Source organism: Herpailurus yagouaroundi, unplaced genomic scaffold (genome assembly GCF_014898765.1).
Source record: "Herpailurus yagouaroundi ecotype Mexico unplaced genomic scaffold, PumYag 187, whole genome shotgun sequence".
NCBI classification, from domain to species: Eukaryota; Metazoa; Chordata; class Mammalia; order Carnivora; family Felidae; genus Herpailurus; species Herpailurus yagouaroundi.
The window spans coordinates 32,972,521-32,998,598 of NW_024412418.1; the positions used below are offsets into that span (position 1 = coordinate 32,972,521).

The following is a 26,078-nucleotide window of genomic DNA, read 5'->3' on the forward strand; positions in this document are numbered from 1 at the left end:
GCCCCCGCCCCCTCTCCCCCGCCCCGCGGCGGCCGCGGCGGCTCCGCGCTCGGCGAACATGGCGGCGGCGGCGGTCGGGCGGGACACTTTACCTGAGCACTGGTCCTACGGCGTGTGCCGGGACGGCCGCGTCTTCTTCATCAAGTGCGGCGCGGGCAAGCGGGCACGCGGGCACGCGGGCGGGGGCGCGGGCCGGGAGGGGTGCGGGGCCGGGCGGGCGCCCCCAGAGCGGCGGCGGCGCTAACAGGTGCACCTCTCTCCCGCAGTGACGAGCTCCGCCGCACGACCTGGCTGCACCCGCGCACCGGGGAGCCCGTCAACTCGGGCCACATGATCCGCTCAGGTAGGCGCGGGGCAGGCGGGGTGGGGGGCGGCACTCGGGGGGCGCGCGCCCGGGCGGCCCAAGTTTGACCTGACTCTTTTTGGCATTTCCGCAGACCTGCCCCGCGGCTGGGAGGAGGGCTTCACGGAGGAGGGCGCCAGCTACTTCATCGAGTGAGTGACCGGGGCGCCGCGCTGGGCTCGCACCTGTGCAGCGGGGCCCGACCGGTTCCCGCCGCGCGCCCCCGCCTCCCGCCTCCCGCCTCCCGCCTCCCGCGCGGGTCCCGGGCGAGTTGGCGCGCACAGCGCCGCGGCCGCTCTCTTGTGGGGTTTTGTGTGCTGGAGTTGTGTGGCGGGCACGGGGAGGGGGTCGGTGGGGTCCGTATCTCCGCGGGGGGCCGGAATCCGGCCGGCAGAGGGGGCGGGGGCCGCAAACTACCCGCTGGTCCTGTAGTTGGGAGGGATTCGGGCCCGGGTGTGAGGGCCCGGACACGCCTCCCCGCTGGGGTCTCGGGCCGCACGGAGCCGGGAGGTGCCCCACCGGGGTGGGGGGTTGCGCCTGGGGTCCGAGTACTGGGGGCTGGGGAGTGGGGAGTAGAGAGGGAGGGGAGCGGGGAGTAGAGAGGACGCTTTGGTTTCGACCTCGTTCTCTGGGACGGTGGCGGAGAGTCGGAACCTCGGCCCCCTCCCCATCCTGAGCGCGGGCCTGCGGGGGAGGGGTGAGCGTGGGGAGGGAACCCATCAGCCAATAATATTCCTCGAGCACTGTGCGTCTCTGAAAGCCGGCGCTCCACAGGGACAGTCACTCCTGTCTCCGCTAGTCGAGCGGTAGCTGTTCCGAAAAAGCCCGCGAGCGTTGTGCCACTAGCCAGGTTACCCTAGACCTGGGTCTGTAGAGATGAAATCCGGGGAGCCGTAAGCTAGGGCGCGGTGCAGCCACGAGCACCAGTGTGGCCCTTACTTTCCCACTCTGGGCGTGTACCTGTGTTGCCCCGTTTCTCTGTAACCGTCTGCGTGCTCGCCGGTCAGCTCCATGAGGTCAGGAGCAGCTTTTGATCCTTTGCCCAGTGCCTGGCACAGAGTAGGCACTCGGTAAATCTTTGTTTACTGAATGAATTAACTAGCCAAGGTCTGGACGGTGGTCTGACTCTTACTTTTGGGGGGCCTGTGAGTCAGAATTCCTTTCTTCAACTGGGAACACTGCTAGTCGGTAGCGGAGCAGCATAGTCGAAGCTAAGATGGTCACAGAAAATCCCAGATCCTCCTATCCTGGTTTGGGCTCTTTCAGGATGTTTGAAATTCTGGTGGATGAGATTTATACAAGTGAACACTGGGACTGGCTGGGGTCCTGCTGTCCTGCCTCACCTCTGTGTTTGAGAGAGAAGTTGAGGAGCTGGTGGAACCTTAGAACCTCCCAGTTAGTGGACCTGTGTGGCTCATACTGCATTTTATTGATCTTTATTAGATTTCTCCTTGTGTGTTCCTCATTGTTCTAGGCATTGGAAGTGCAGAAATGAATGAGGCAGACAAGATCTGGATGCTCATGGAGCTTGAAATCTAGTGGGGAGAGGGAGCAGACAATAAGGGAAAAAAAAAACAAAACAAAAAAACTAAACAACTCCTCCCCCCCCAAACAAGAATAATGTCAGTGGTAACTACTGTGCAGAAAATGAAAGTAGCATCATGTGATATCAAGTGACTGGGTGGTATGGTTGGATTGAGAGATCAGTGCTGTTTCTGAATAGGTGACATTTAAGGTAAAGTTTGGATGACAGGAAAGAGCCATCCTTGTGTTGATGAGGTGGCAAGCATTTCCAGAAGAGAACAGCCAATTCTGTTTTTTTTTTTTTAATTGTTTTTAACGTTTATTTGTTTTTGAGAGACAGAGACAGGACGAGCAGGGGAGGGGCAGAGAGAGAGGGAGACACAGAATATGAAGCGGGCTTCAGGCTGTGAGCTGTCAGCACAGAGCCTGATGTGAGGCTTGAACCCACAAACCGTGAGATCATGACCTGAGCTGAAGTTGGACGCTTAACCAACTGAGCCACCCAGGCGCCCCATAGAACAGTCAGTTCTATTAAAGTAAGGGCTGTAAAGCTTCAAGTTCAAGTTCAAAGAGTGGAGAGGCTAGTGTGGCTGGAATGTGGTGAACAAAGGAGAAAGTAGCAACAGAAGAGGTTACAGATAGGAAAGAGCTAAATGGTGTAGAGCCAGAGGAAGGGGCTTTAAACTTTATTTTAAGCCCAGCGAGAAATTATTGGAGGGTTTGAAGCAGGGGAGCAATGTGATTTGATTTGCATTTTTCGAAAGACCATTCTACCTGCCGTAGAGTGGACTGTATGTAGATGGGCAACTGGTAGGGCAAGGATAGTAGTAGCAGGCTGTTGCTGTAGTCCAGGCAAGAGTTAATGATGATTTGAATGAGGGTGTAATACTGGAGAGGAAGAGTAGTCAGATTCAGACTTGATGATTTGGATGCAGTCTGTGAGAGAAAGAGAAAAGTCAAAGACGACTCCCAGAGGCTTAAGTACCTGAGCGGATGGTACTCATATCATTGAGATGGGAGGGCTGTGGGGAGGTGTGTTTGGAGTGGAGGAGAGCATGAGATCTTGTTTTGACATTTGAGATATGAATATGTCAACTAGTTGGATGCTCAGGAGAGAGAGGATTGAAGAGGTATATTTAAGTATTATAGCTGGTATTCAAGGCCAGAAGATTAATTGAACTCACCTTGAATGAGAGTGTAGACAGAAAAGATGACCTAAGCCTTGGGACATAGCAGCATTTAGAGGTTGGGAAAAGAGGTGGATCCAGCAAAGGAAACAGAAGCTAGGAGAAAACCCAGTAGAATGAGTGGGTCACAGAAGCTTAAAGGACAATACTTGACTGGAGTAGGTGGAAGAGAAAACAGGGGTATGGAAGTGGAGTCCATAAGTATAGGTGAATCTTTCAGGCAGTTTGGTTATGAAGTGGGGTTGAGACATTAGCTGAGGATTGGAGGGGTTGTGGGTTTGAGGTGGGGGGGGTCTGTTTTTTTAGTGAGAGATGATAGAGCATGTTGTGTTTTTCTGGGAATGATCCGGGAGAGAGGGAGAAGTGGATGATGTAGGAAAGAGGTGGGACAGTTGCTGGAGCAGTGTTTCTGAGGGGATGAATGGGAAGGGATCCGGAGCTTAAGTCTCACTGGTCCCAGCTGGGAATAGGGCCTTTCACCCATTTTATGGGAGGAAGGACTGTCCATGCCAGAGCCCATGCTGGGAGGTTGATAGGTTCAGTGAGGGGAGAGGTAGGTGTTCTGTCTGATGGTATCTGTCTTTTCCATGAAGTACTAGGCTAAGTCTTGAGTTGGGGGACTTGAGGGCTGGGTAGGACTCTATCAGCCGTTACCACAGCCTCCTGACCTTCATCTCTTCTGCTGACTCTTCTGTGGTAACTCTGTGAAGTTCCCAGTGATTATCCTATAGCAAGTCCTGGCTCCCCACCCCAAGGGTCCTCCCAGGCCTAGGGGAAAGCAGTGTCTGTCTGGTCCCCTACCTTCAAAGGCCAGCCATATGGGAGGCTGGGGCACTGTGGCAGCTGACTGTATTTCCTATCTCCTTTTGAGACAACTTCTTGAGAGAGATTTAAGGGCTTGGGAGTAATTGTTTTCCTTTTCCTCACATAAAAAAATGCTTTGCTTTAGTCAGTCAGCTTTCTTAGATTTGCCATGATCACTTCTGAATGCTCTTTTTTTTATTTTTTATTTTTGTATCCTTCTCTAATATGGCTCAGTGAGAGGGAGCATTGGAACAGCTGGGTTTACCGCACCCCGCCCCCCGCCCCCCCCCCTGGATCCTTGGTCTGGAAAGTTGTGTGAGGTTTTCAGGATCCATCAGTTGCTCCTGATATTTAGCAGATGTTTGATACCCTCCAGAGTACATTGCTTCTTCTTTTTAAAAATCGTTTCTTTAATCCAGGTTCTTTAGACCTTCTGTACATGAGAAAATCCAGAGTATTTTATTTTAAAGTAATCTCTACCCGATGTGGGGCTCAAACTCAGGACCCTGAGATTCAGAGCCTCATGCTTTACCAACTGAGCCAGTCAGGCATCCCCACAGTACATTTCTTACTTTTTTAAAAAAAATTTAATGTTTATTCATTTTTGAGAGAGAGAGAGTAGGAGAGAGGGAGACACAGAATCCAAAACAGCCTCCAGGCTCCGAGCTGTCAGCATAGAGTCCGACACAGGGCTCGAGCCCATGAGCCATGAGATCATGACCTGAGTCAAAGTCAGATGCTTAACTGACTGAGCCACCCAGGTGCCCCCACAGAACATTTCTTAAGCCATAAAAACTTGAGCTAAGGCAGGTACATTTTGGTTTTGGTTTCTGCACTTTGGGTTCACTTTTGGATTAGAGGCAAAACATAAGAGGAATCTACTCCTGGTTCCCCCAGTTCTAGACTTGGTGATGCTACTATCCTTTTTAAGAAGGCTTCTTGTTCTCCAAAACTTTTCTACTTTCCCATGAGTCTCTCATCCAGGTAGCAAGATATAATATTAATGGAGATAATAGTGTCATTAACAGCAACAGCAACAATAGTAGTAGCAATTATGTAATAGCCTCTTCTTTTCAAGTCTGAAAAATTCCAAGAACTGTTTTATAACTATTATGTGATTAAATTTCACAATAATTTGTTGAGGTAGGAGCTGTTACTAGTCCCAGTTTACTGATGTGGAAACTCATAGTAATCTTGGCATTCCAAAAGCAAAGGGCAGGTGGTTTTTTTCTGGTACCTTTTCTTACTTGATGCCTGTAGCAGCAGAAGAGCAGAGATTATCCTGTTCTTCAGATGATGAAACTCAGGTCCATGAGGGTTCAGTGATTTGGCTGGAGTGCTTAGACCTGGGACCAAAAGTAGGTCTTCAGTCTCTAATATGGTAACCACAGCAGTGGTGGTAGCTCTGACCCCAGGTCACAGGTGAGAGCCACCACTGATACTTGAAGGAGCCTGTGCCAGGTGCCATTGTTGTAAGTCAGGCTGTTCAAGGCTCACAGGGCCAGAGTTCTTCTTTGCTTTTGCTGAGGATTGAGGCACCTGAGAAAGGCAGCAGCTCTTGGTTTCCTGAGCTGATTGGTAGTGGTGCAAGTGTCTGATTAGTAAGCAATGGAAGACATTAATTATTAATTAGTAAAAGCAGTTTGGCAGGCACAGCCTTTTCAAACGTGAGACCCCAGAGAGTAAAGTTCTAGAACAGGCCTTGAATGCAAGAATGTTACACTGGGCTGGTCTTTGGGGGTTTTGTGGCACCCCGTGGGTTGGCTTCTCCTTAGAGCAGTCTTTGAATAGGTCCTGAGTTGATAAAGAGAATGAATGGCAGAGAGGAGGGGTCTTGGCGACCCTGCCCGTGCCAAGATTGCTCCTTGAAGGCTGGTATCCTGTTCTGCATCTCTGAGACTTTGGTACCGAGCCCAGCTTTGGGCTCTGAGTAGGCACTTGGTATTTATTGAAGCAGTAATGTTTTGAGGGACTCAGTGATTTTAGTAAATATTCCAGGTCTTGCAAAACTCCTTGTTGGGGAAGAGATCAGGGGTTTGGGGGGGACTGGGCAAGGTAAAAGATGCGAAGCAGCCCAGAAATACGCCTGTTACATCTGGTGCCTGGATCCCAGGCTTCTCGGATGTAGATGCTTGTTGTCAAGAACAGTGCTTGTAGGATCTGGCCTCCTCTGGCTTCTTCACCTCTAACCTCATGCTCTGCATCTGGAGAGTGGGATATCTGTTGGTGTTCCCTTGCTGGTTGTCTCCCTCCCTGGTTGCCAGGCCCTGGTGTCCTCTTCTAGCTTTAGGTTCCTCAGTTTTAGTTTTGGAGCTTTGCAGGGCCAGCCTATGTAGGTGCCATTCTCCTTGTGGGTGCCCATCCCCAAGTGAGACCGGTGAGGCTAATGGGAAAAACATTTCTGAGGCTTGAAGCAAGACTGACTTTCCCCTCCCCAGCCCTTTGGACTGCTGCAGGTCCTGGCTGCATGATTTGCAGGACTCTGTGCAAAATGAAAGTGCAGGGCCACTTGTTCAAAAAGCCAGAAAAAGGTGCCTTTAAATGTACTAAAGTATAACACTTTTTCCTTTCTTCTGTAGTTTTCCCCTCAACTTGTCATGGTGTTTTTTATTGGCTATTCAATGTCATACTAAGTAAAAACAAATAATAAAAATTTAAATTATTAGCATGACTCTCATGTTTATCTCTATATTGTGGAATACCCTGTTTTGCATGCAAATATGAGGGTAATGACCTTGTACACTGAGCCACCACCACCATGCCCACTCTGACCCACCACAGGGCAAGAGTGCTGGTGGTCAGGCTCTCCTGGACAGGAATGAGGAGCAGGACGGCTGGGTGGGGCTTGGGGCTCTAGGTGGCTGGGAATTAAGAACATGTCCCAGGGAGGCAGGGAGAGGGGATCAGGCCTGAGCCAAGGCCTTAAGCTAAACTCCTTCGGAAGAGTTATTCTTCTAGAGATAATGCTAAATATCTAGAGTGTGTTTTTGTATTCGGCAAACCCATTTTCTCTGAAATTTTAAAAAAATTAATGTTTATTTTTGAGAGAGAGAGAGAGAGAGAGAGAGAGAGAGAGAGCATGAGCAGGGAAGGACAGCAAGAGAGGGAGACACAGAATCCGAAGTAGGCTCCAGGCTCTGAGCTGTCAGCACAGAGCCTGATGGTTCGAATTCACAAACCGTGAAATCATGACCTGAGCTGAAGTTGAGACACTTAACCTTAACCGACTGAGCCACCCAGCCACTCCTTCTCTGAAAGTTAGAGAGGAGTTGGGGAATGAAGGCTGAACCAGGGATGACAGAATATCAGCCCACCCTCAGTGGGCTGTAAGGCACCAAGTATAGAAGGCCCTTTGGAAAAGTCTGTGAATACTGGAAGGGCCAGGCAGCTGCCCTCTTGAGATTTAATTATGCCATCACGCAAGGGACAGTTTTCAAGGCCCCTCTGGGAAGAAGTCTATCTTGTCTGCCACATTTTTCTCCCCAGACAAATGTTGGACTTCATGTTAGTAAAATTTGTCTTATACAGTGCCAACCTGTTGGTTCATTTATATGCCATCTTTCTCATTTGTCATCTTTCTCATCGCTGGGAACAGTAGTCCCAGAAACTTTATTTCAAACCAGAAAGCAACAATCGTGTAAAGAATTTCTGTGAAACTGCAGCATACATTTACTTAAACTGGAAATTCTGAAGCCTCTTGTTGAAAGTTAAGAAAAGGCTCTCCCAGCTTGGCAAGTTTTGGCATAACCCCACACTTTACGTTTCGTTTCCTGGTTATTTTATCAAGAGTGAAAACTGGCGCAGGGATTGAAACGTTAGGTCCTGTGTATAAGGAACAACGGTGGTGTTGTGCAGAAAGCAGAAGGAAGGATTAAGAGCTGTGATTTGTATCACGCTCTCAAAACCATCCCAGAAAAGATCTGGGAAAACCTCTTTAAGAAAAACAGTTGCAAGTTGCTTCTTTATTAAGGCTCTTTACCCTTGGGAGGGATGTGTTTCAGAGAAAGGACAGGGATGGATGGTGGGAGAGGTGCTACTCCGGATTTACAGTGCTGTGTGTGTGAAGAGGGTGGGTGTAGGTTTCAGGTGCATTGACGTAACTTTGTCCATTCTCTCGATATTTATGGGAGTAAACTGTGGGCTTCTTAAAATAGGGCTTCAGAAAAAGGAGCCTCTTTGAGAAAGCACATCACAATGTGGATTTTTTTGTGATTTAATGAGGTGTTGGCTCCCGTTTTCCTGTCTCTTCAGAAGAGAGCATGGGTTTGAATCTCTCTGCTCAGTAAACTGGCATGGTGTCTTGCATAAATATTGGCAGAGGGAGAAACGTGGAGGAATATGGTTTTATTTGCCTGTTGTTTTTAAGTGGCTGTCAAAACATTTGTTTCAATTTTCTGAAACGAGAAGTGTTTTGGGTTAATGTTTCATTGTTTACAGAGTGCTTCATGAATGTTATCTGGTTGGAGGCTCACAATTATTGCATTTTTTTCATGCAGAAAAGTGGGCTCAGAGGGGTAAAATGACTTCCTAAAGCTGCATGCTGTGTTAGGTCAGCCTTTTCAGGGTTCAGAGAACAGGTGGACAATTCGTTGTCTCAGACAAGCAAGGGCTTCTCAGATTTTTCAACCACAGACAAATGACAGAAGAGGATGAAGGCCAACTTGCCTGGGAGGTTGGATGGTAGTAAACGTCCTCAAAATGTGGGTACTATCCAAAACTCCATGTAGACTTTACCCTCAATTTAACTTACTATAAAATTCCTTCCTGTATTTTCTGTTAAGATCAAGATGCATCATGTTTGTTGTATGGCTTTGTGGTTTCCTAAACAGAAACATATACTCTTGGGTACACCAATTCCCCTGTTCAGTCTTAAGGGACAGGGAAGTGTAGGGAGACTGCTCATTGGCCTTCCAGTCTCTCTAAGTGATGTGTCTCCGAAGAGGAATGTACAGGCCCCAAGGAAGACAACATCAGCAGCTGTTGTGATCTCAGGTCATCTTTTGCCTGAACTGAGTTGTGCCAGACCACCCCTCTGTCTCCCATCTAGCCTACTCCTGGTCACCTGGATGCTGGCCAGGTTTTTCTGGAAGCCAAAGCATAGCACAACTTAATCATGAAGAAAAATGTATAGGGGTTGTATATGTGGTGGGAGTGTGTTTAAAGAGGCAGTGGGTACGTGCATGGGCAGGTGCATGGGCTCCAGATTCCCAGATTCTAATTCCAATCCCACCAGTTACAGCTCCCTGTCCTTGGTAAATTACCTACTCCTTTCAAGCCTTTTCTCCTCACCAATGAAATAGGGATAAATGTGGGGATTGCGTGAATTAATTGATGTAAAGGGTTTTGCAAGTGCCTGGCACCTAGTAAATGCCCAATAAATGTGAGCCCCTCTTTGTACATGTACACAGCTATGAGGTAGGGTAGAAATGTGCATTCTAAGTACTAATTACATTCAGCTGCTGATGGAGAAATCTGGTGTCCTCAAACTGGGGTTGCCTGGGTTAGGATCATGCAAACTATAGGACTCAACTCAGAACTTGGACTAATAAAAACTGCATAACCATTATGGTTATTAAAAGGTTGTCTTCATTTTTGGGAAATACTGAAGTATTTGCTCTTAAGTGGCTGAGAAAAAACTGTGTGTGTGTGTGTGTGTGTGTGTGTGTGTGTGTGTGTGTGTGTGTTGAGGGGAGTGGATGATAGAACAAATGGCACAACATGTTAACAGTGGGTGAGACTGGGTGAGGGGTATGTGGAGGTTCCTTGTGCTATTCTTGCAACTCTAAGTTTAAAATGATTTCCAAATTCAAAGTTAGTTAAAAACAACAACACTACATAACCTTGACCATCAGGGCTATGCAGTCCCAAGGCCACAGGTACCTTGTCCAGGCTGCAGGGGCCTGGGAACCAAGAGCCCAGGGTAATGAGGTGTGAAATGCTCCTGGGTTGGCTGTTTCCTGGGCATTTAGAAGGCTGCACAGATGTCTGCTCCTTAATCTGGGTGGCCACCTGGCTATCGGCTCTGACTGCTGAAAGACAGACTTATTGTCTGATGCTGCCTGGCCCACAGATGTCAACAGTAATAATCTTCATGGTGCTCTATAGTTGAAAAATATATACATTCCTTTTAGAAGCAGTTATTTTTATTATCCTCATTTTATAGATCAAGTAGTGGAGACTGGGGGAGGGACAGGAGTTCAAAGATCTTCCTGATGCCAGAGCATCAGTAGGGGAGCTGGGACTTGAACCAGAGTCATCTTGGCTCCAAGTTTGTGTGCTGTTTCTACCATGGTGTCTTCTGACCCCCATAGCCACTCGCTCTGTACTGAATCCTCCTGTAGAGTTATCCCCCCCAAATTGGTCATCTGTACCTTCCCCGATAACCCAGAGGCAGAATTCCTCTTGGGCCTCCTTCAGAAAGTCTCCTGCAGAGTAGATGAGTGATCAGTGGGTTGGATGGTCCCAAGGCAGGGCCAGTGGGCAGGTCCCTTAGTGCTCTGGGAGAGCAGACTCTTACCCCCCACCCTCCCCAGATGTCAGCTGACCACAGCTTAGGGGCTGATGAGCCTCTTAAGCCTGCTTAGAGCCAGGCTGTCTCTTTCAGGTTCTGCCAGAAGAGTGTTTCCAGCGTCATAGTCAGCGTTCTCAGGGTTTCTCAGGGGCTTTTTCTGCCAAGGCAGAGCCCTCACCCTCTTGAGGTCTGACAGCTTGGAGTTAGCATGCAGTCTCTTCCAGGGCTGCTGGCTGCCTCTTGTGCTCCCCTGGAACAGTCTGCAGGGCAGGTGGGGTGCAGTGTGCTCGGGGATAGAGGGGACAGAGGGCCCTTTCAAGGCCTCTACCCAGGTACCTGGCTGCACAGCCTCCGGCATTCTCTCCCTGTGGGTGAAGGGGGAGGTGAGACAGTCTCCTTCCTAGCAGCAGTGGAGCCAGAGCAATGTTGTACATCAATGCAGTAACCTTTGCAATAATCATATCCTCTTCAGTTGCAAACTGAGTTGTCTGTGCATGTCCACAGATGGAACCAGTGGGCCACCTTGAGGAGTGGTGAGCACCTTACTAGAGGAGCAGTTTAATCAGACTCGATGGCTTTTGGTCCAGGATTCATCAGTTGAGTCACCAGACTCTGATGAGCCACCTCCTGATTGCCAGTCTCCACACTGGGTGCTGTGGAGAAAAATAGATGTCATATCTGCCCTCCAGGAGTGCCCAGTCCAGGAGCGGGGGAGGGACCTTGGACAATTTCAGTATGGGTGACTGGTGCTGGGGTCCCTGAGGACAGGGCCCTGGGGAGATTCAGAGGTTGAGTATGAGGAAGGCCACGTAGCAGTGGGCAGTCCAAGGCAAGAGAGGCCAGTGGAAGAAATTGGAAAGAGCTAGGGGGTGGGAGTGAAGGTGACATATGTGTGTGCCTGTCTGCATCTTGAAGAGCCTGGTGCTAAGTTGAGGCATAGGGACTGGTCCTAGATAACACCCTTCACTAGTAGCTTGGCTTCAGCAGAGTGGAGTAATTGGAGATATTGTCCTAGGGGTTCCCCGAAATCCTGTTGCCATGTCAGGGGTTATCCAACATGAATTCTGGAGTCTGCATACCAGGGTTGAAATCTTGCCTCTGCTGCCAGCTTGGACAGATCACTTAAACCTCTGTGTCTTCAGATGTTTCTTCATCTATAGAATGGGATACAGCTGTACTGTTGACTTAGTGCCTGGCAAGCCACATGTGCTGTGTAAGAATTAACTATTATTCTTACTCCTAGAAAGGAAGCCCCTTCCCGTGGTGAAGTGTGACACAGTCAGCAGAGGAACTATACCTTGTTCTCTTTGGAGAGATTTCCTAAGATCAGGCTAGCAGGAGGGAGAATTGTATTTCCTTGTTGAGACTTGTCTTTAAAAGGAAGCTGGGCACTAAATGGTGCTAAATATCAAAGAAATGATTCTTCATCTTTGAAGCCCTGTGTGGCTGTGTCCAACCAGAGAGAAAATGAATAGGTTTCTCGTACTTATGATCAGCACATTTTCCAAATGGCAGTTTTGATATACTACCCTTTCATCCTCCACCCCCACCCCCTGGTGAGAGGGTTCCCAGATGTTAGTATTTGTGTTTGCATTGCCTGGTAGGGATCTAGCTCTTTTTTGTTGTTGTTGTTGTTTTTTTGAGGTAATAACCCTGGTTCTCTACTAGAGCATTTGATGAAGGAGTAGTGAGGGTAGACATGAAGTAGAAACTGTTCCAGAATGCTGAGTCAGAACTTTGGGGTGGGGGGACTGGGAATCAGCATCATTACAATTTTCATGGGGATTCTATGGACACTGAAAATGAAAACGCCTCAGAGCTTCAGCTTCCCCACAATGATATTGTACAACAATGATAATGCTGCTTTCCTTAGCATGATTGAGAATTTATTGAGAATCTAATGTGATGGCCTGTCTGCAGCTCTTGGTAGGTGCTCAGGTTGTGAGCCCTTTCATTTACTGGAGGCCCTCTGTTGGAACTGATTGGATGAAGCTGGGGGAAGGACCTTGAGAAGGTGTCAGTAGGTACTGCTGTCTGTTAGTGCCCACGCTCTTGCCCAGGGTAGGTCCCTGGCCCCTGGTGGGCCTCTGGTTTCCTCCATGGAGGTTGGGAATGTGCTGCTGTTCCCCTCTGCCCAGACGATGCTGGTGGTCCTAGAGGTAGGAGGTAGGGCTGGTCTTGCGGGTGACCACTGAGTGGCGACTACATCTGCTTGGGGTGAGGGTGGGTTGGCATATCCACATCTCAGAACCCCGTGACCACTTAGAGATCCTTCTGAGGGCAGAGGAAGGCCTGGAGTAAGGGGTGAGTTGTTCTGAGTGATTGACATTGAAAGCCAGAGCAGACAAGCAGGCTGCAATTAAGTTGAGAAATGGGAATGCTGCTTTGGGTGGGAGAACAAATGTGTCCCAGCAGACAGTAGTGATGATGAGGAAGTTGTAGGGGTGTCTGGTGTTGTAGTCTTCCCTGAGCTGGTCTTGGGGGAGATGGAGTAGGGGCAAGATTGTGACTCAGTGTCATGAATAGCTTGCCGGCTCTTTGGGAACAGCGTCAGGCACAGAGCCAATACTCGACCAAATTGGTGTGGGTTGGTTGATCTGACATTTGGCATGACCTTCTTGACACTGGCAGACATACAAAGGAGAGAGGGTTGATTGGAGCTGGGAGTAAATTGGGGTTGGAAATGGACCACAAAATCCGTGATCACTGTCCCTGGGAGGGGAAAAGGTTTCCTTCCCTGCCCATGAAATTGTTCAGAGACATTTTTTTTTCTCAACACAATTTGACCTGAGGATTTAAAAAAAATAGATGAATGCTGTGAAGCTAAATATCTATAATCACTGCACCCATTAACGCATTTCTAAATGGAATTGGTGGTACCTGAAATTACATCCATTTACCAAAGCTTTGAATAATTACATTTTTTTAAGCCCTGGTGTGTGGGCAGGAGCTGGAGTGCACTCAGTTGGCTTCTCTTAGCCCTCCTCACCTGAAAACGTGTAGACGTGTTTGTGTGTTTGGCACCAGATGGTTTATAAAACTCAGAGGGGATATTAATTCTTTGGGGGAGAGGAAAGTAATTGGCTTCCTATTCTGTGAATAGATAGGTATTTAAATTAGAATCCAAAGCACACTTTTTATTTCAAAAGCTCCATGTGTCTTAGGAGCCTAGTGATTTAAGATGTAATAACTGTGTTGTGCAATGATCTCGCTGGGCCTTTCAAGGCTGCTCCTAGGGGCTAGGAGGACTGATTGGTGCTGATTGCCTTCTTGAGTCCATGGAAAGGTTTGAGCATTTGGTTTTTCTTTAAGGTCTATGTTGGATTTGGCTTGGTTTGGGGTTCAGTAAGCTGAGTGCTAGGACAGAGGGACTGTCACACTGAGAAGCCAGTTGCTTTTGTTGAGTCCTTATTTGCTTATTTTACAAATGTTTAGTTTTTACCACATGCATTGTTTTAAGGGCTTAACAGACATGGACTCATTTAATTCTATCAACCCTATGAGGTAGGTATTATCTGATCCTCATTTTACTCATGAGGAATATGAGGTTCAGGCAGGTCAAGGAATACACAACACAGGTGTTAGGCGACAGGGCAGGCATCATTCCCTGCTGTCCTTAATTGGGAGTCCTGATGATCCCTCTGAGCCCCGCTTGGCCTTTTTCTACCATGCTCCATGATGGGCTGTGCTGAGGTAGGTAAGGGAAATACAGGGTTGAAGTTGAGCACATAGGCTTGGCAATCCAACTTTGTAGATGTGGAACTCAGGCGAGTTAACCTCTACACAAAATGGAACAAATGCTAATATCTGCCCTGTAGGTCTTTTGTAGTGGTTAAATGAGAATAACACAGATAGCCCCTGACTTATACTGATTCAACTTGTGATTTTTTGACATTACCATGGTGGGAAAGTGATACGCATTCCATAGACACCATACTTTGAATTTTGAGTTTTGATCTTTTCCCCGGGCTAGCAATAGGCATTGCAACACTCTCTGGTGATGCTGGGCAGCTCCTAGTCAGCCACGAGATCATGAGGATAAACAACTGATAGACTTACAACCATTCTGTACTCATAGATCCATTTGTGTGTGTGTGTGTGTGTGTGTGTGTGTGTTTTAGTTTTGACATAGTATTCAATACATTACATGAGATATTCAGCACTTTGTTATAAAATAGGCTTTATTATAAAATAGGTGTCAGATGATTTTGCCCAACTGTAGGCTAACATAAGGCTAATGTGTTGTGAGTACATTCAAGTTAGGCTAGGCTAAGCTATGGCTTTAGATATGTTAGATGTATTAAATGCATTTTTGACTTCGATATTTTCAATTTATGAGTTTATCAGGACATAACTCCATTGTAGGTTGAGGAAGTATGGACATGTTAAATACTCCATTCCCAGAGCATAATATAGTTCAGTAAATTTTAGCAAGTATTTCCATGAACACTTTCCTCTGCAATGGCTGACTGGTCCAAGCATATTTGGGTAATTCCTTGACTTACATCCCACAGAGACTTCTACAGAAGGTAGTTGTGTACTGACCAACTTAGATTCTCGGTTACAGGCATTTTCTATAGAGGGCATTGAACATCCTGATGCAGTAAAAAAATTTTTTTTTAATGTTTATTTATTTTTGAGAGAGAGAGAAAGAGAGCGAGTGAGCATGAACGGAGCAGGGGCAGAGAGAGAGGGAGACCCAGAATCTGAATCAGGCTCCAGGTTCTGAGCTGTCAGCACAGAGCCCTATTTAGGGCTCGAACTCATGAGCCATGAGATCATGACCTGAGCCTAAGTTGATTGCTTAACCGACTAAGCCACCTAGGTCCCCCTGATGCATTTTTTAAATGTTTATTTTATTTTTAAGAGAGAGAAAGAGGTAGTGGGGGAGGGGCAGAGAGAGGGAGACAGAGGATCTGAAGTGGGTTTTGCGCTGACAGTAGAGAGCCCATTGTGGACCTCGAATTCACCATGAAATCATGACCTGAGGCGAAGTCGGATGCTTAACCAGCTGAGCCACCCAGGTGCCCCCCTGATACATGCATTTTGGTGAGGGTTAAAAAATGTCCACCTCTACTTGCTGTTTTTAACCACAGCTGTATCCTAGTTATGACCTTGGCTGTTACAGCTGATGGTTTAGGCAATTTGGATATAGTTGCAGCAAAGATTGTGTCAGACCCAAGCTCTGACTTGCTTCTCCTGGGCAAGGGGAGAAATAGCTCTGGTGATAATGGGAAAATGGAGAGGGGAGTCTGGATTCAGTTTAACGTTTGTGTATCCATTTTTGTCTTGTACTGGCACCATATTTGTTCTACTCTGGGGGACGTCAGGAAGCCCAGGGGGCTGGTGAAGCAAGATATCTGCACAGCTTTATGTGATAGGATGGTCAAGTGGTATGTCATTAAGTGTCAGGTAAATAGTGTGGGGGCAGCATGGAGAGGAATGTCCAGGAGGACACAATTGAGGGGTTGGAAGAGTCAGGGAAGACGTGGGGGGTTTTGTGAATTGGGATTAGGTGGGGACAAGATGGGGAGTGGGTGCCTCAGGGGAACTAGCATTTGTCATTCAAGGGTCCCTTCATTTAGCAGACTTTTCCTGAGCACTGTGTATGTGTGTGAGCACTTTTCCTGGTATGTGTGCCAGGCACTGGCCTGGACACCGTATACCAAATGAGTAAGGCAGAGTAGAGAAAATAGTATCGAGAGGTTCTGGCCCAGGTTTGGGAGCATGGTCTTGTACAGAATTGCCTGGGTTTGAATCCCAGCCCTGCCACTTACTAGCTTGTGGATCCTGAGCAAGTTATGTAATCTGGAGTGTCGGTTTCCTCGTCTATAAAGTGGAGATGATAATAATTGTGTTGGAGATTAAGTAAGTTCATGTAAAGTAGTCGGAATAGTCTTGAACGTAGAAAGTATTATCCTGTGTTGGCTATTATTATCAGTAGAATATGACCTCAATGAGGGCAGGAATTTTCTGTTGTGTTCACTGCTATATTGCTGGGTGTCAGAAGGTATCTGGTACATAGTAAGCATTCAATTAATGAATCCAAGTGCCATTGGTGTCCTCCAGGAACCTGGGAGCCTGATCTCTGGTGAGAACAATGGTTAGAAGTTACTGTACAAATGATTTGATAAGAAAAGCATGGGGACTGGAGGGGCACAGAGAAGGGGTGGCCAGGGAAGACTTTCTGGTGGGGAAGGGGAGCCTGTGCTAGACCTTGAAAAACAAGCAGGGATTTGTTGACAAGAGAGAGTCTGACATTCAAGGGAGAGGAGAAGCAGCATGGGCAGAGCTGTAAGAGAACATGACATGTTCAAGACATGAGAGGGGGAGAAAGGAGGTGCAGAAAAGGCTGCTCAGAGGAGCTGGGGCTTTGTCCTGAGGACAGTGTGGATCCAGGGTATAAGCAGGGGTGTGACTAGGGCCCCACCATGGTTGTGGGGCAGGAGGGTGGGATATACTGGGGGTGCTGGGCATCCGCTGTGGTGGGGCTGGAGAAAGTAGGTTGGAGCCTCTGAGGGATCCCACCCAGCAGGTGAGGGGTTGGCCTCCAAAAGAGGAGAAGGCAGGTAACCCATACCACTGCCTGGCAGCACTCCTGCCTTAAAATAGAAAGAGAGATAAAGAGTGGGTGGTGTGAGTCTCTGAGGGGTGACCTAGTTAAAACCTGACCCCCTGGAAGGGCAAGAGTCACCCTCACCCTCACACTGCTTATCTGGTCCCTCCTCAGCTCTGGGCAACGTGCAGAAGCCCTGTCATGGGTGACCTCAGCCCCACCCAGCTTACGGGAAGTCTGGTTCCCAGGCTGCATACTCAGTCTTCTGGAGGAAAGGGGTGGGCATGGGGGTGCTGTAAGGGGCAGTAAGGGGAAGAAGCTAGAGTCAAGTTAGTAGAACCTATGTATTTAGCAAGTCCGATTGAAGAAGACTTGGAGGAATAACTCTTTATATAGGTTTTTGTTCCTTATAAAGTGTCATAATTTCTCATAGACACAATTATCTGACAGATAGTAACACCCTTCCCCTCCCTTATCTCCCCACCCTGATTCCTGACTTCCCTAAATGCCACCCAGAGATAATGGGAAAAAGTAAAAGTGGTGGCTTTTACTTTCTTAGGCCCACTGCCTTATTTTCCTTTGGTCTGTCTGATTTCTCTGAGGCTTTTAGGACTTATTTCTGTAGCAGATAATTTCCATGCAGGATCTGCTGAAGGTCCTTGTGCAGGACTTTTAAACATATCCTGGGGTTGTGGTGTGCCTGGGTAGTTCAGTCGATTGAGCAACAACTTAGGCTCAGGTCATGATCTTGCAGTCCGTGAGTTTGAGCCTGCATCAGGCTCTGTGCTGACAGCTCAGAGCCTGAAGCCTACTTTGGATTTTGTGTCTCCCTCATTCTCTGCCCCTCCCCTGCTCATGCTCTCTCTCTCTCTCTCTCAAAAATAAAGTAAAAATAAAAAAAATTAAAATATCCTGGGGTTGTGAGTCCGACAAACTGTGAAGATGGCATGTGCTTGCTTGTGAACCGGAGCTCTCTAGCCATTGCGCCTCATGGTGTTTTTGGTTTGCAATCTGATGTTAGGGGGTGCCTCATGCTTGTTTCTGTAATTATGTAACCACCACTTATTCAGCACCTTCTGTGTGCTTGCTGACTCTTCATGATGGCCCTGTGAGGCCGGTGCCACCAGCAGAGAGATCCCCTGGACATGAGGCAGCAGAAGCTGCCACAGAGGACCCATAGGTGCTGGTTGTTTCTAGTGAGCTGGAGCCTGAGGCCATGTGTAAGATGGCTGGGAAATCTTGCTCGGCCTGCAGGAGTGGGCTTCTGGTACTGAGCCTGACAGGAGGGAAGAGTGTGAGCTGGGGGTCTTCCTGATGGCTCAGCTTCCTCTCCTAGTGGGCAGGTAGGAAGGGTGGGGAGGGGCGAGGTGATGGCATGGAAGAGGTTCAATAGAATCAGATCAAATATCACCAACATTTTTCACACATCATTTGCTTTAATCTTCGTGGTAGCCCCAAAGGGGTATTATTCCCCTCATTTTTTAAAATTTATTTTTTATTTTTAAAAAATGTTTTTATTTTTGAGAGAGAGAGAGAGGGAGACAGAGGATCAGAAGCGGCTCTGTGTGCTGACAGCCTGACAGCAGTGAGCCCCATGTGGGGCTCCAACTCATGAACCATGAGCTCCTGACCTGAGCTGAAGTTGAAGTCAGATGCTCAACTGACTGAGCCACCCAGGCACCCCCCCCCCCACCTCATTTTATAGATGACAACATGACAACCCGGAGGCCCAGACAGACTCTACGTGCAAGGTCACACAACTAGGAGTGGTTGGTGTATTCTGATTCGGCTGTTGGCCAGCTTTTGTGTAGTACTCATTTAAACCTGATTTAAATGATTCTCATTTGCACATGTGGCTCTGAGACCCAGACTCAAGTGACTTACCCAGAGTTACTCAGCAGGAGGTGCTGGATCTAGAATGTGGACCCAGATCACCAAACTGCCTCACTGGCTTCCTTGTGAAGTTGCTCTCCTTCCACCTTGAGAAGCCAGGAGCAGTTTGCCCATGAGCCACCCAGCCCTTCAGAGGCCGGAGGGGAAGGTGAGGGGCTGGGGGCAAGGGGTGAAAGGTGGTGAGTCCTGTGGGGAGAGACCCCTCTCTTCACACACAAACCCAGAGTCACAGCTCTGCAGTGGTGCAGGTTCCCCACGTGTATGCCTATGCTGGGGGCTCTGGAGACCAAATTCAGTTTGTCTTTTGGTTTACTCAGTACAAGCAGCTGGTAATGCCCAGGACTAATTGGCATCAGGCACATTTCCAGGGAACTTTTTTTTAATGTTTTATTTTTACTTATTTTTGAGAGAGAGACAGAGAGTAAGCAGGGGAGGGGCAGAGAGAGAGGGAGACACAGAATCTGAAGCAGGCGCCAGGCTCTGAGCTGTCAGCACGGTGCCCAATGTGGGGCTCAAGCTCACAAAGTGTGAGGTCATGACCTGAGCTGAAGTTGGATGCTTAACCAACTGAGCCACCCAGGCGCCCCTCCAGGAATCTTTTAAAATCCTGCCATCTCTACTTTGAAAGATATCTAGAATCAGATTGCACCCATGACCTATTACCACCTTAGTCTGCACCACTGTCATGTTGCAATGCCCTCCTGACTTGTCCCTGGGCTTTTGTCCACCTCCCCCAGTACAGCAGCCAGAGACTGTTCTACAGTGGAATTTGGATTATATCACCCTCTCAAACCACCTACGGGCTCCCATCTTACACACAGCAGAATCCAGGTCCTCACAGTGGCCCTTGAGGCTCTGTGTCATCTGTTCTCACCCCGCTACCTCTATGACCTCATTCCTTCCTGCTCTCCTGCTGCTCTGCTCTAACCATGTTGGCCTCCTTGCTATTCCGCAAACATGTGAGCATAAACAGCCTTTGGGCCTTTGCACTCGCTGTACTCTTTTTTTTTTTAAATTTTTTAAAAGTTTATTTACTTTGAGAGAGAACACGTGAGCGGGATAGGGATAGAGAGTGAGAGAGAGAATCCCAAGGAGGCTCCACACGGTTAGCACAGAGCCCAATGTGGAGCTAGAACCTACGCACTGCGAGATCATGCCCTCGGCCAAAACCAAGAGTTAGACCCTTAACTGACTGAGCTACCCAGATGCCCCTTAAAAAAATTTTTTTTAATGTTTATTTTTGAAAGAGAGACAGGGCACGAGTGGGGGAGGGGTAGAAAGAGAGGGAGACACAGAATTCAAAGCAGGCTCCAGGCTCCAAGCTGTCAGCACAGAGCCCGACGCAGGGGCTGGAACCCACAAACCTTGAGATCATAACCTGAGCTGAAGTTGGTCGCTTAACTGGCTGAGACACCTGGGCACCCCTGAAAATAAATATATTCTATCATGCTTATCCACAATAACCACAGCAAATTAAAATGTGTTGGCTTACCAGCTAACCATCAGGAGTATTTGAATGCTCGTTGAGTTCTCAAAGCCATACAGATACTTGTGGTGGCCAGAGGAGATACCATCCAATACCTTGAGGTTTTCATGCAGAGTTGGATTTGAGCCATGTCCAGGACAACAGTGTGATTCAGAGCTGAGGGTGTAATAGAACAGAAGAAAAGAAATGAAGGTTGAGTGAACACCTAGTGTGTGCAGTACACAGGCATAGTATTTATGTAGTTATCTCACACTTAACCATGTCTCAACCTCGAGGTTCACAGTTGTATGTCCATTTGATGGGATGAGGAAATTAAGGCTCAGAAGTGATGGACCAAGACTCTCACTGACTTCAGAACCTTAGGAAAAATTGGGAAGGGCTCTAAAGGGGAAGTCACCACCAGGCTGTTAAGGACCATTAGTATTTGGGTCATGGGGACAGTGTGTCATCTGGCTGTGGCACAGATGATGAGACAGGAGTGCTCTATCTGGTGTAGCTTGGATAGTTTTGAGACAGAGTGCTGAATATGAATAGATGTATTTTTCTTTTTCTTATTATTAATTACCTGGAAACCAGGGAATGATGTTTTTAATAAAGCCCCAGAGAACTGGGGCTGGAGAAACCCTGGCATCAGCTCTCCCCCACATAGGACTTAGGCATCTTGGGGGCACCAGGGACCATCCCAGACAGTGCTCATCTGGCTACGTGCAGCTCAGCCAGGCTCTAGGAGCAGGTTAGAGCAAACCTTACCAATGTTGGAAGTCTTATGGCTGGGGAAGGCAGAACATTGCCATGTCTTGGGAGGGAAAGAGCCCAAAGAAAGAACTGGGGACTATGAAATGGGCTTCCTTATCTGGGCATGGGGGTTAGTGCTGGCCTGATTCAGTATGGTAAGCCCTTATGAGGTAAATGCTTCTTGCTACCCAGATGCTTGTGCTGGTGGAGTTGGAGCTGCTGAAAGAGGGCAAAAGGGGTGCCTACCTTGATATCAGTTTAATTAACTTGTTCATACAGTCATTCGCTCATCAGCATTTATTAGCTCCTACTCTGTACCTAATCTGACACCATGCCAGATTCTGGGGCTATAAAGAAAGACAAAGATATCTTCAAGGAATTCACAGTCCAGCGCAGGGAGAAACAAACTAAAGATGATCTTCAATGGGTAAGGGCTGTGGGACAAGAAAACAGCCTGTGGCTGTAGCGTGGTGCCTAAGGCTACAAAGCTTTGGGTTGGCAGACTTGGGTTTGACTCTTATCCTAACTCAACCACTTAGCATTTTGACCGTGGCATGTTCTTGGTCTGGGCTAGGCGTTTATATACTTTGTCTCATTTATTCCTCAGCTCAGCCTAGTGAGGAAAAAATTTTCCCCATTTTGTACTTGAGGAAATTAAAACTTGGAGAGAATAAATGATTTGCCTGAGTTGCTCAGTAAGTAAGTGGCAGAACTAGGGTTCTAACCCAGGTCTGACTCCAAAGTTTCTGTACTTTCTGCTCTATCCAGCTGAGGAGAATGAGTTTCATTCATGCTCCCACATGGCTGGTGCCCTCTGGGAGATGCAGCTCTGGGAAAAAGGAGTTTGCTGACCATGAACTCCATAGGAGTCAACCGGGTGATGTGACCATCCAGAATGCTAACTTTGTTTTAGGCTGCATTAATGGAAGTATAGTGCTCAGAACATGGTAGGTGATGGTGCTTCTCTGCTCTTGAAGATCACAGGGTATGGGGGCCTATTGTGGGATTATCTTTCTAAGAGGGATGTGACCAGTTGAAGTTCTTCTGAGGGGATGACTAATGGGCACTGGAAACCTTGTCTCCTGAGGAACAGCTGAAGGAACCATGGGATTTCATGTGGAGAAGAGACCTACAAGAAAATGAGGGCTGGTTGCAAATATCCGAAGGGCTGCCACATAGAAGAGCCTTATTCTCTGGGAAAGCTACAAGGAGAAAGGTTTTGGCCCTGGGTTTACAGCAGAACCTTCTAAAATATCTCTGTAGTAGTGAGTTCACTGTCACCAGAGGTAATCATGCACAGATGGAGGCAGTGGAGAGTGTGGAGTGAATGCTCTCTACCCTTCCTCCTCCCAGAGTCCCTGACTGTGGCTCTGTCTCTGCTGCTCTGGGGGTAGCTCCCAGGAATGGGTACAGAGTGAGGGGATTTAGATTAGGTGTGTCCCAAACCCAGATCTCAGCGGGCTCTAGGACTGCAAGTGTACCTTCGGTGTGCAGGGTTAGGACACAGGGTTAGGTTTGGAATGAGAAGACCTGGGTTTGAATCCTAGCTCAGCCCTTTGCAGCTGTGTGACCTTCGACAGCATGTTTGCTATCTCTGTAAGAGAAGATCACATCAGTTCCTCTCCTGCTGGATTGTTGTAAGGTAGTGAGTGAGTAAGCTCTTTGTCAAGAAGAGAGGGTTCAAACACTGGACATTACCAGGTGTTGCTCTGGTCACCAGGAGCATAATCAATTTCAAGGAGCTTGGCTTTCTGAACGGTGTCTAGGAAACTTCACCCAATGGTATTGAGGACTTGTTAGGCGCAGATGCTTTAGAGAACTGGCTCCAGGTTTGTGCAGAGCCCTCTGAAATATTCTGTGATAAAGTAAGCTCCCCACTGCTGGCGATGAATAAGAGAGTCCCCTGCCCTTGAGACCTGTTGAGTGGAGGAAGCAGGAGAAAATAGAACAGGTATTAAGAAGGAAGAGATCCAGGAGGGCTTCATGGGAGAGGTAACATTTGAGTGGGGTGTAGACATTATGTGGGGAGGGGGCAAGGCCTAGAGGAGGCACAGGCAACTGAGTACAAATGATATGGAGGGAGAGAACCAGATGCTGGGGTGGGGTGTTGCTTGCCAGCTGGAAGACTTTTCCCTTCCTGACAATAGAGCTTGAAGCTCTCTGGTAGTTGAAAGAGATCCAGGTTTACTGCAGTTTGCTGGTGAAACTTGGGAAAGAAATTCCTGGGAGACTTTTTATATTTCTACATTTCTCAGAGGAAGGTGAGGCCTGAGATGGGAAGAGGGTTTCTTGGCCGGTATAGGGTAAGTTGAGGCTGGAACCCAACGCCCGATACCTCACCTGGGGGCTGTTTTCACTGGGCTCAATGGACAACTCTGCCCAGACTCCATTTTTCCTGGTTCTACCTCCTGGCAGGCTGTTACCCTTAAGAGAGAAAAGGAGAACAAAGTTGTATTTACCAAAGGGGCTGGTTGGGCAGGTCTTCTGGCTGAGGCCAGAGTCTAGGCCAAGGTCTGCTGGGTTGGATACTGGTGGGTGGAGGTGGGTGGAGTCAGGCACTGGAGGGCCACTGTCTGGGGGCTTTGGTTAGGGGTGACTACTGGTAGAAACTGAGGTTTGTCCGAGGCATTTCTCCTGAGCACAGTGGGCTGGAAAGATTACAGCTCACACATTCTTTCTCAGATTAGGGCCATGGGAGATTATGGGATACACAGGAGGCTGTAGGAGGCCTGTAAATTTCCCATTTGGGGCAATTAATTTGATGGATTGTAAAACAGCTCACCACTTCCTCTCCCCCTCCCTGGGCTGGGCAGTCAGACTGGCCAGAGAATGTCCCAGAGTCCTGCACTGCCTTCCAGGGCCTCTTGTTAAAATGTTCCCTGGGGGCAGGGGCTGGGCATGTCCTTTTTTCTGCCTCCCCTCTGGTACAGGAAGAGCACACAGTAGGTGCTTTGTAGAGTCATGCAGAGCTGGTACCTATCTGATTGGAGCTTTTCCAGGATGCTGTTAGGGGTGGGATAGGATGGGGCTTGTGATGGCAACTCTGGTTTATAGATGGGGAAGCTGAGCCCCAGGGGTGAGGTAACTTGCCCAAGGTCACACAGGTCATTGGTAATAGCTGGGACTCCAGCCAGATTTCTCCACTGCTAGGCCAGGGTGTGTTCTCCCCGGTTCTGATGTGATCAAAGTGAAAGTGAAATACATAGCACTTTCTCTGGTTCTCTCTCTGGACTTCCTCCTTGCTCCCAGCCAGTCACTGCTTTGGTGATTGTGTACAAGGTGTGAGACATGGTTCTACTTCTATCTCCCCCAAGCAGTTTTGTAGAGTACACTTCTCCTGCATGCTCACAAGTGTGCTGTGGTTCGTCTTGGTGTCTCCCTTCTCAGTGAGGTCTGGCACCTGTGACCCCTGTGAACCAGGTGCTCTCTGGTGCCGACTAAAGGCCCTGCCCTCACCAGCTCACACTTGGGGTGGTGCAGTTGGTCCTGAAGGTAGTCAGGACTCCGTCCTGTCTTCCCTCTAGGGAACCAAAGACTGCATCCTAATGTGCCTCCTGATCAGAGCCATCCTAGGTGTTCCTAAATTGGGGCTTCTCTCCATTGGTTTGCAAAGAGGCGAGGAACACTGGAAGAACAGGCTTTGTGGGAGAGTAGAATGGTCAGAGGAGGCCTCTATGCAGAGGTAACATTTGAGTAGAGATGTGATCCCTACTGTTCATCTTGGCCTGAACGCAACTTAACATCACATTGCTTATAGCACTCTCCTGGGTCTCTGCCTTTGTTTTTGCAGTTTCCATCCCCAGCAATGCCCCCATGCCATCCAGATAGCTCCTGTGCATCCTTAAGGTGCAGACATTACCTCAGGAAGTCTTCCCTGACCACCCTCCTCCACCTGTGATATCCCTTCATTGGTGCTTTCATTGATTTATTCAGCAACTATGTAATGGCGTTATATAAGTGCTGGGGAGTGTAGCAGTGAGCGAAATGAAAGTGCCTGTGCTCATGGAGCTTACAGCCTAACATCTTCTTTTGCCATGTATCTCCTTAGTTTATACTAATGTTTCCATCTCTCCCACGTGAGCCTGTGAGTTCTCCTGATGTTTTATTCATTCATCTCTCTGTCCCTAGCACTTTGCACAATGTCTGGCAAAGAAAATCGTAGAAGTTAATGCTGAATGAACGAGCAGGTTTCCCACTTCCTTGTCCTCTCCAGCCCAGCTCTAGGGTGTGCATGTCTCGCTGCCTGTGTGCAGCAGCGTCGCCTTCCCCCTTGCACCCCTGGCACTGTGTGTGCTGCTCACATGACCATCCTGCTTCATATTACACCTTTTTGTGTCTACATCTTCTCTTTCTCCCTCACATGGTTATTGATTTCTTGAAGGCAGGTCCATCTCTAGTTCAGTTTTGTGTACTCAGAATTCCTGGCCTTCCTCATATTCAGCAAAATGAAGAGCAACATGTGAAGTGGTGCAGAAAGAAAGAAAAATGTAAGGAGAGGGGCTCCTCAGGTGGCTCAGTTGGTTAAGCGTCTGACTCTTGATTTCAGTGCAGGTCATGATCTTATGGGTTCATGGGATCGAGCTCCACACCCCAGTCATTGGGCTCTGCCCTTACAGTGCTGAACCTGCTTGGGATTCTCTCTCCCTCTCTGCCCCTCCCCCACTCTCGCATGCATGCATGCATGTGTGTGTGTGTGTGTGTGCGCGCTCTCAAAGTAAACAAATAAACATTTAAAAAATTTTTTTAACATAAGGAGAGACTGAGTGCCTAGAGGTGAGTCTATTTTTTCAGAAACATCTGGTGGGCACCTGCTGTGTACCAGCCCTGAGCCAGGTGCTGGACATTTTTGATGAAGGAAGCAGAGGCATCTGCTTTGAGGAGCCCAGATGGAGGAACAGGAGGACAGGTGGGGTGTAGGATGACCAGACCCTCCCCTTTGGTGGCACCACAGAATTAAGATGGGTTTCAGATAGGCCTGGAATTTAATCCCATCTCTGTCCCTTGGTATCTGGGTGACCTTGGACAAGTCAGTCAACTCT

The 26,078-nt window shown here is 48.2% G+C and overlaps 1 protein-coding gene across 11 annotated transcripts in view; it reads left to right on the plus strand.

Moving 5' to 3' along the window:
* The first annotated feature begins 17 nt into the window (after positions 1 to 17).
* PLEKHA7 (pleckstrin homology domain containing A7) overlaps positions 18 to 26,078 on the plus strand; it is a 220,096-nt gene continuing 194,035 nt past the window's right edge. For all 11 annotated transcript variants that reach the window (XR_005796990.1, XM_040495709.1, XM_040495711.1 and 8 more), the window contains exons 1-3: positions 18 to 144; positions 267 to 343; positions 438 to 495. Coding sequence is in view for 10 of the 11 variants with exons in the window: in XM_040495709.1 (XP_040351643.1) it covers positions 59 to 144; positions 267 to 343; positions 438 to 495 (221 nt within the window). In the remaining variant the exon portion in view is untranslated. The remainder of the gene's footprint in view (positions 145 to 266; positions 344 to 437; positions 496 to 26,078) is intronic.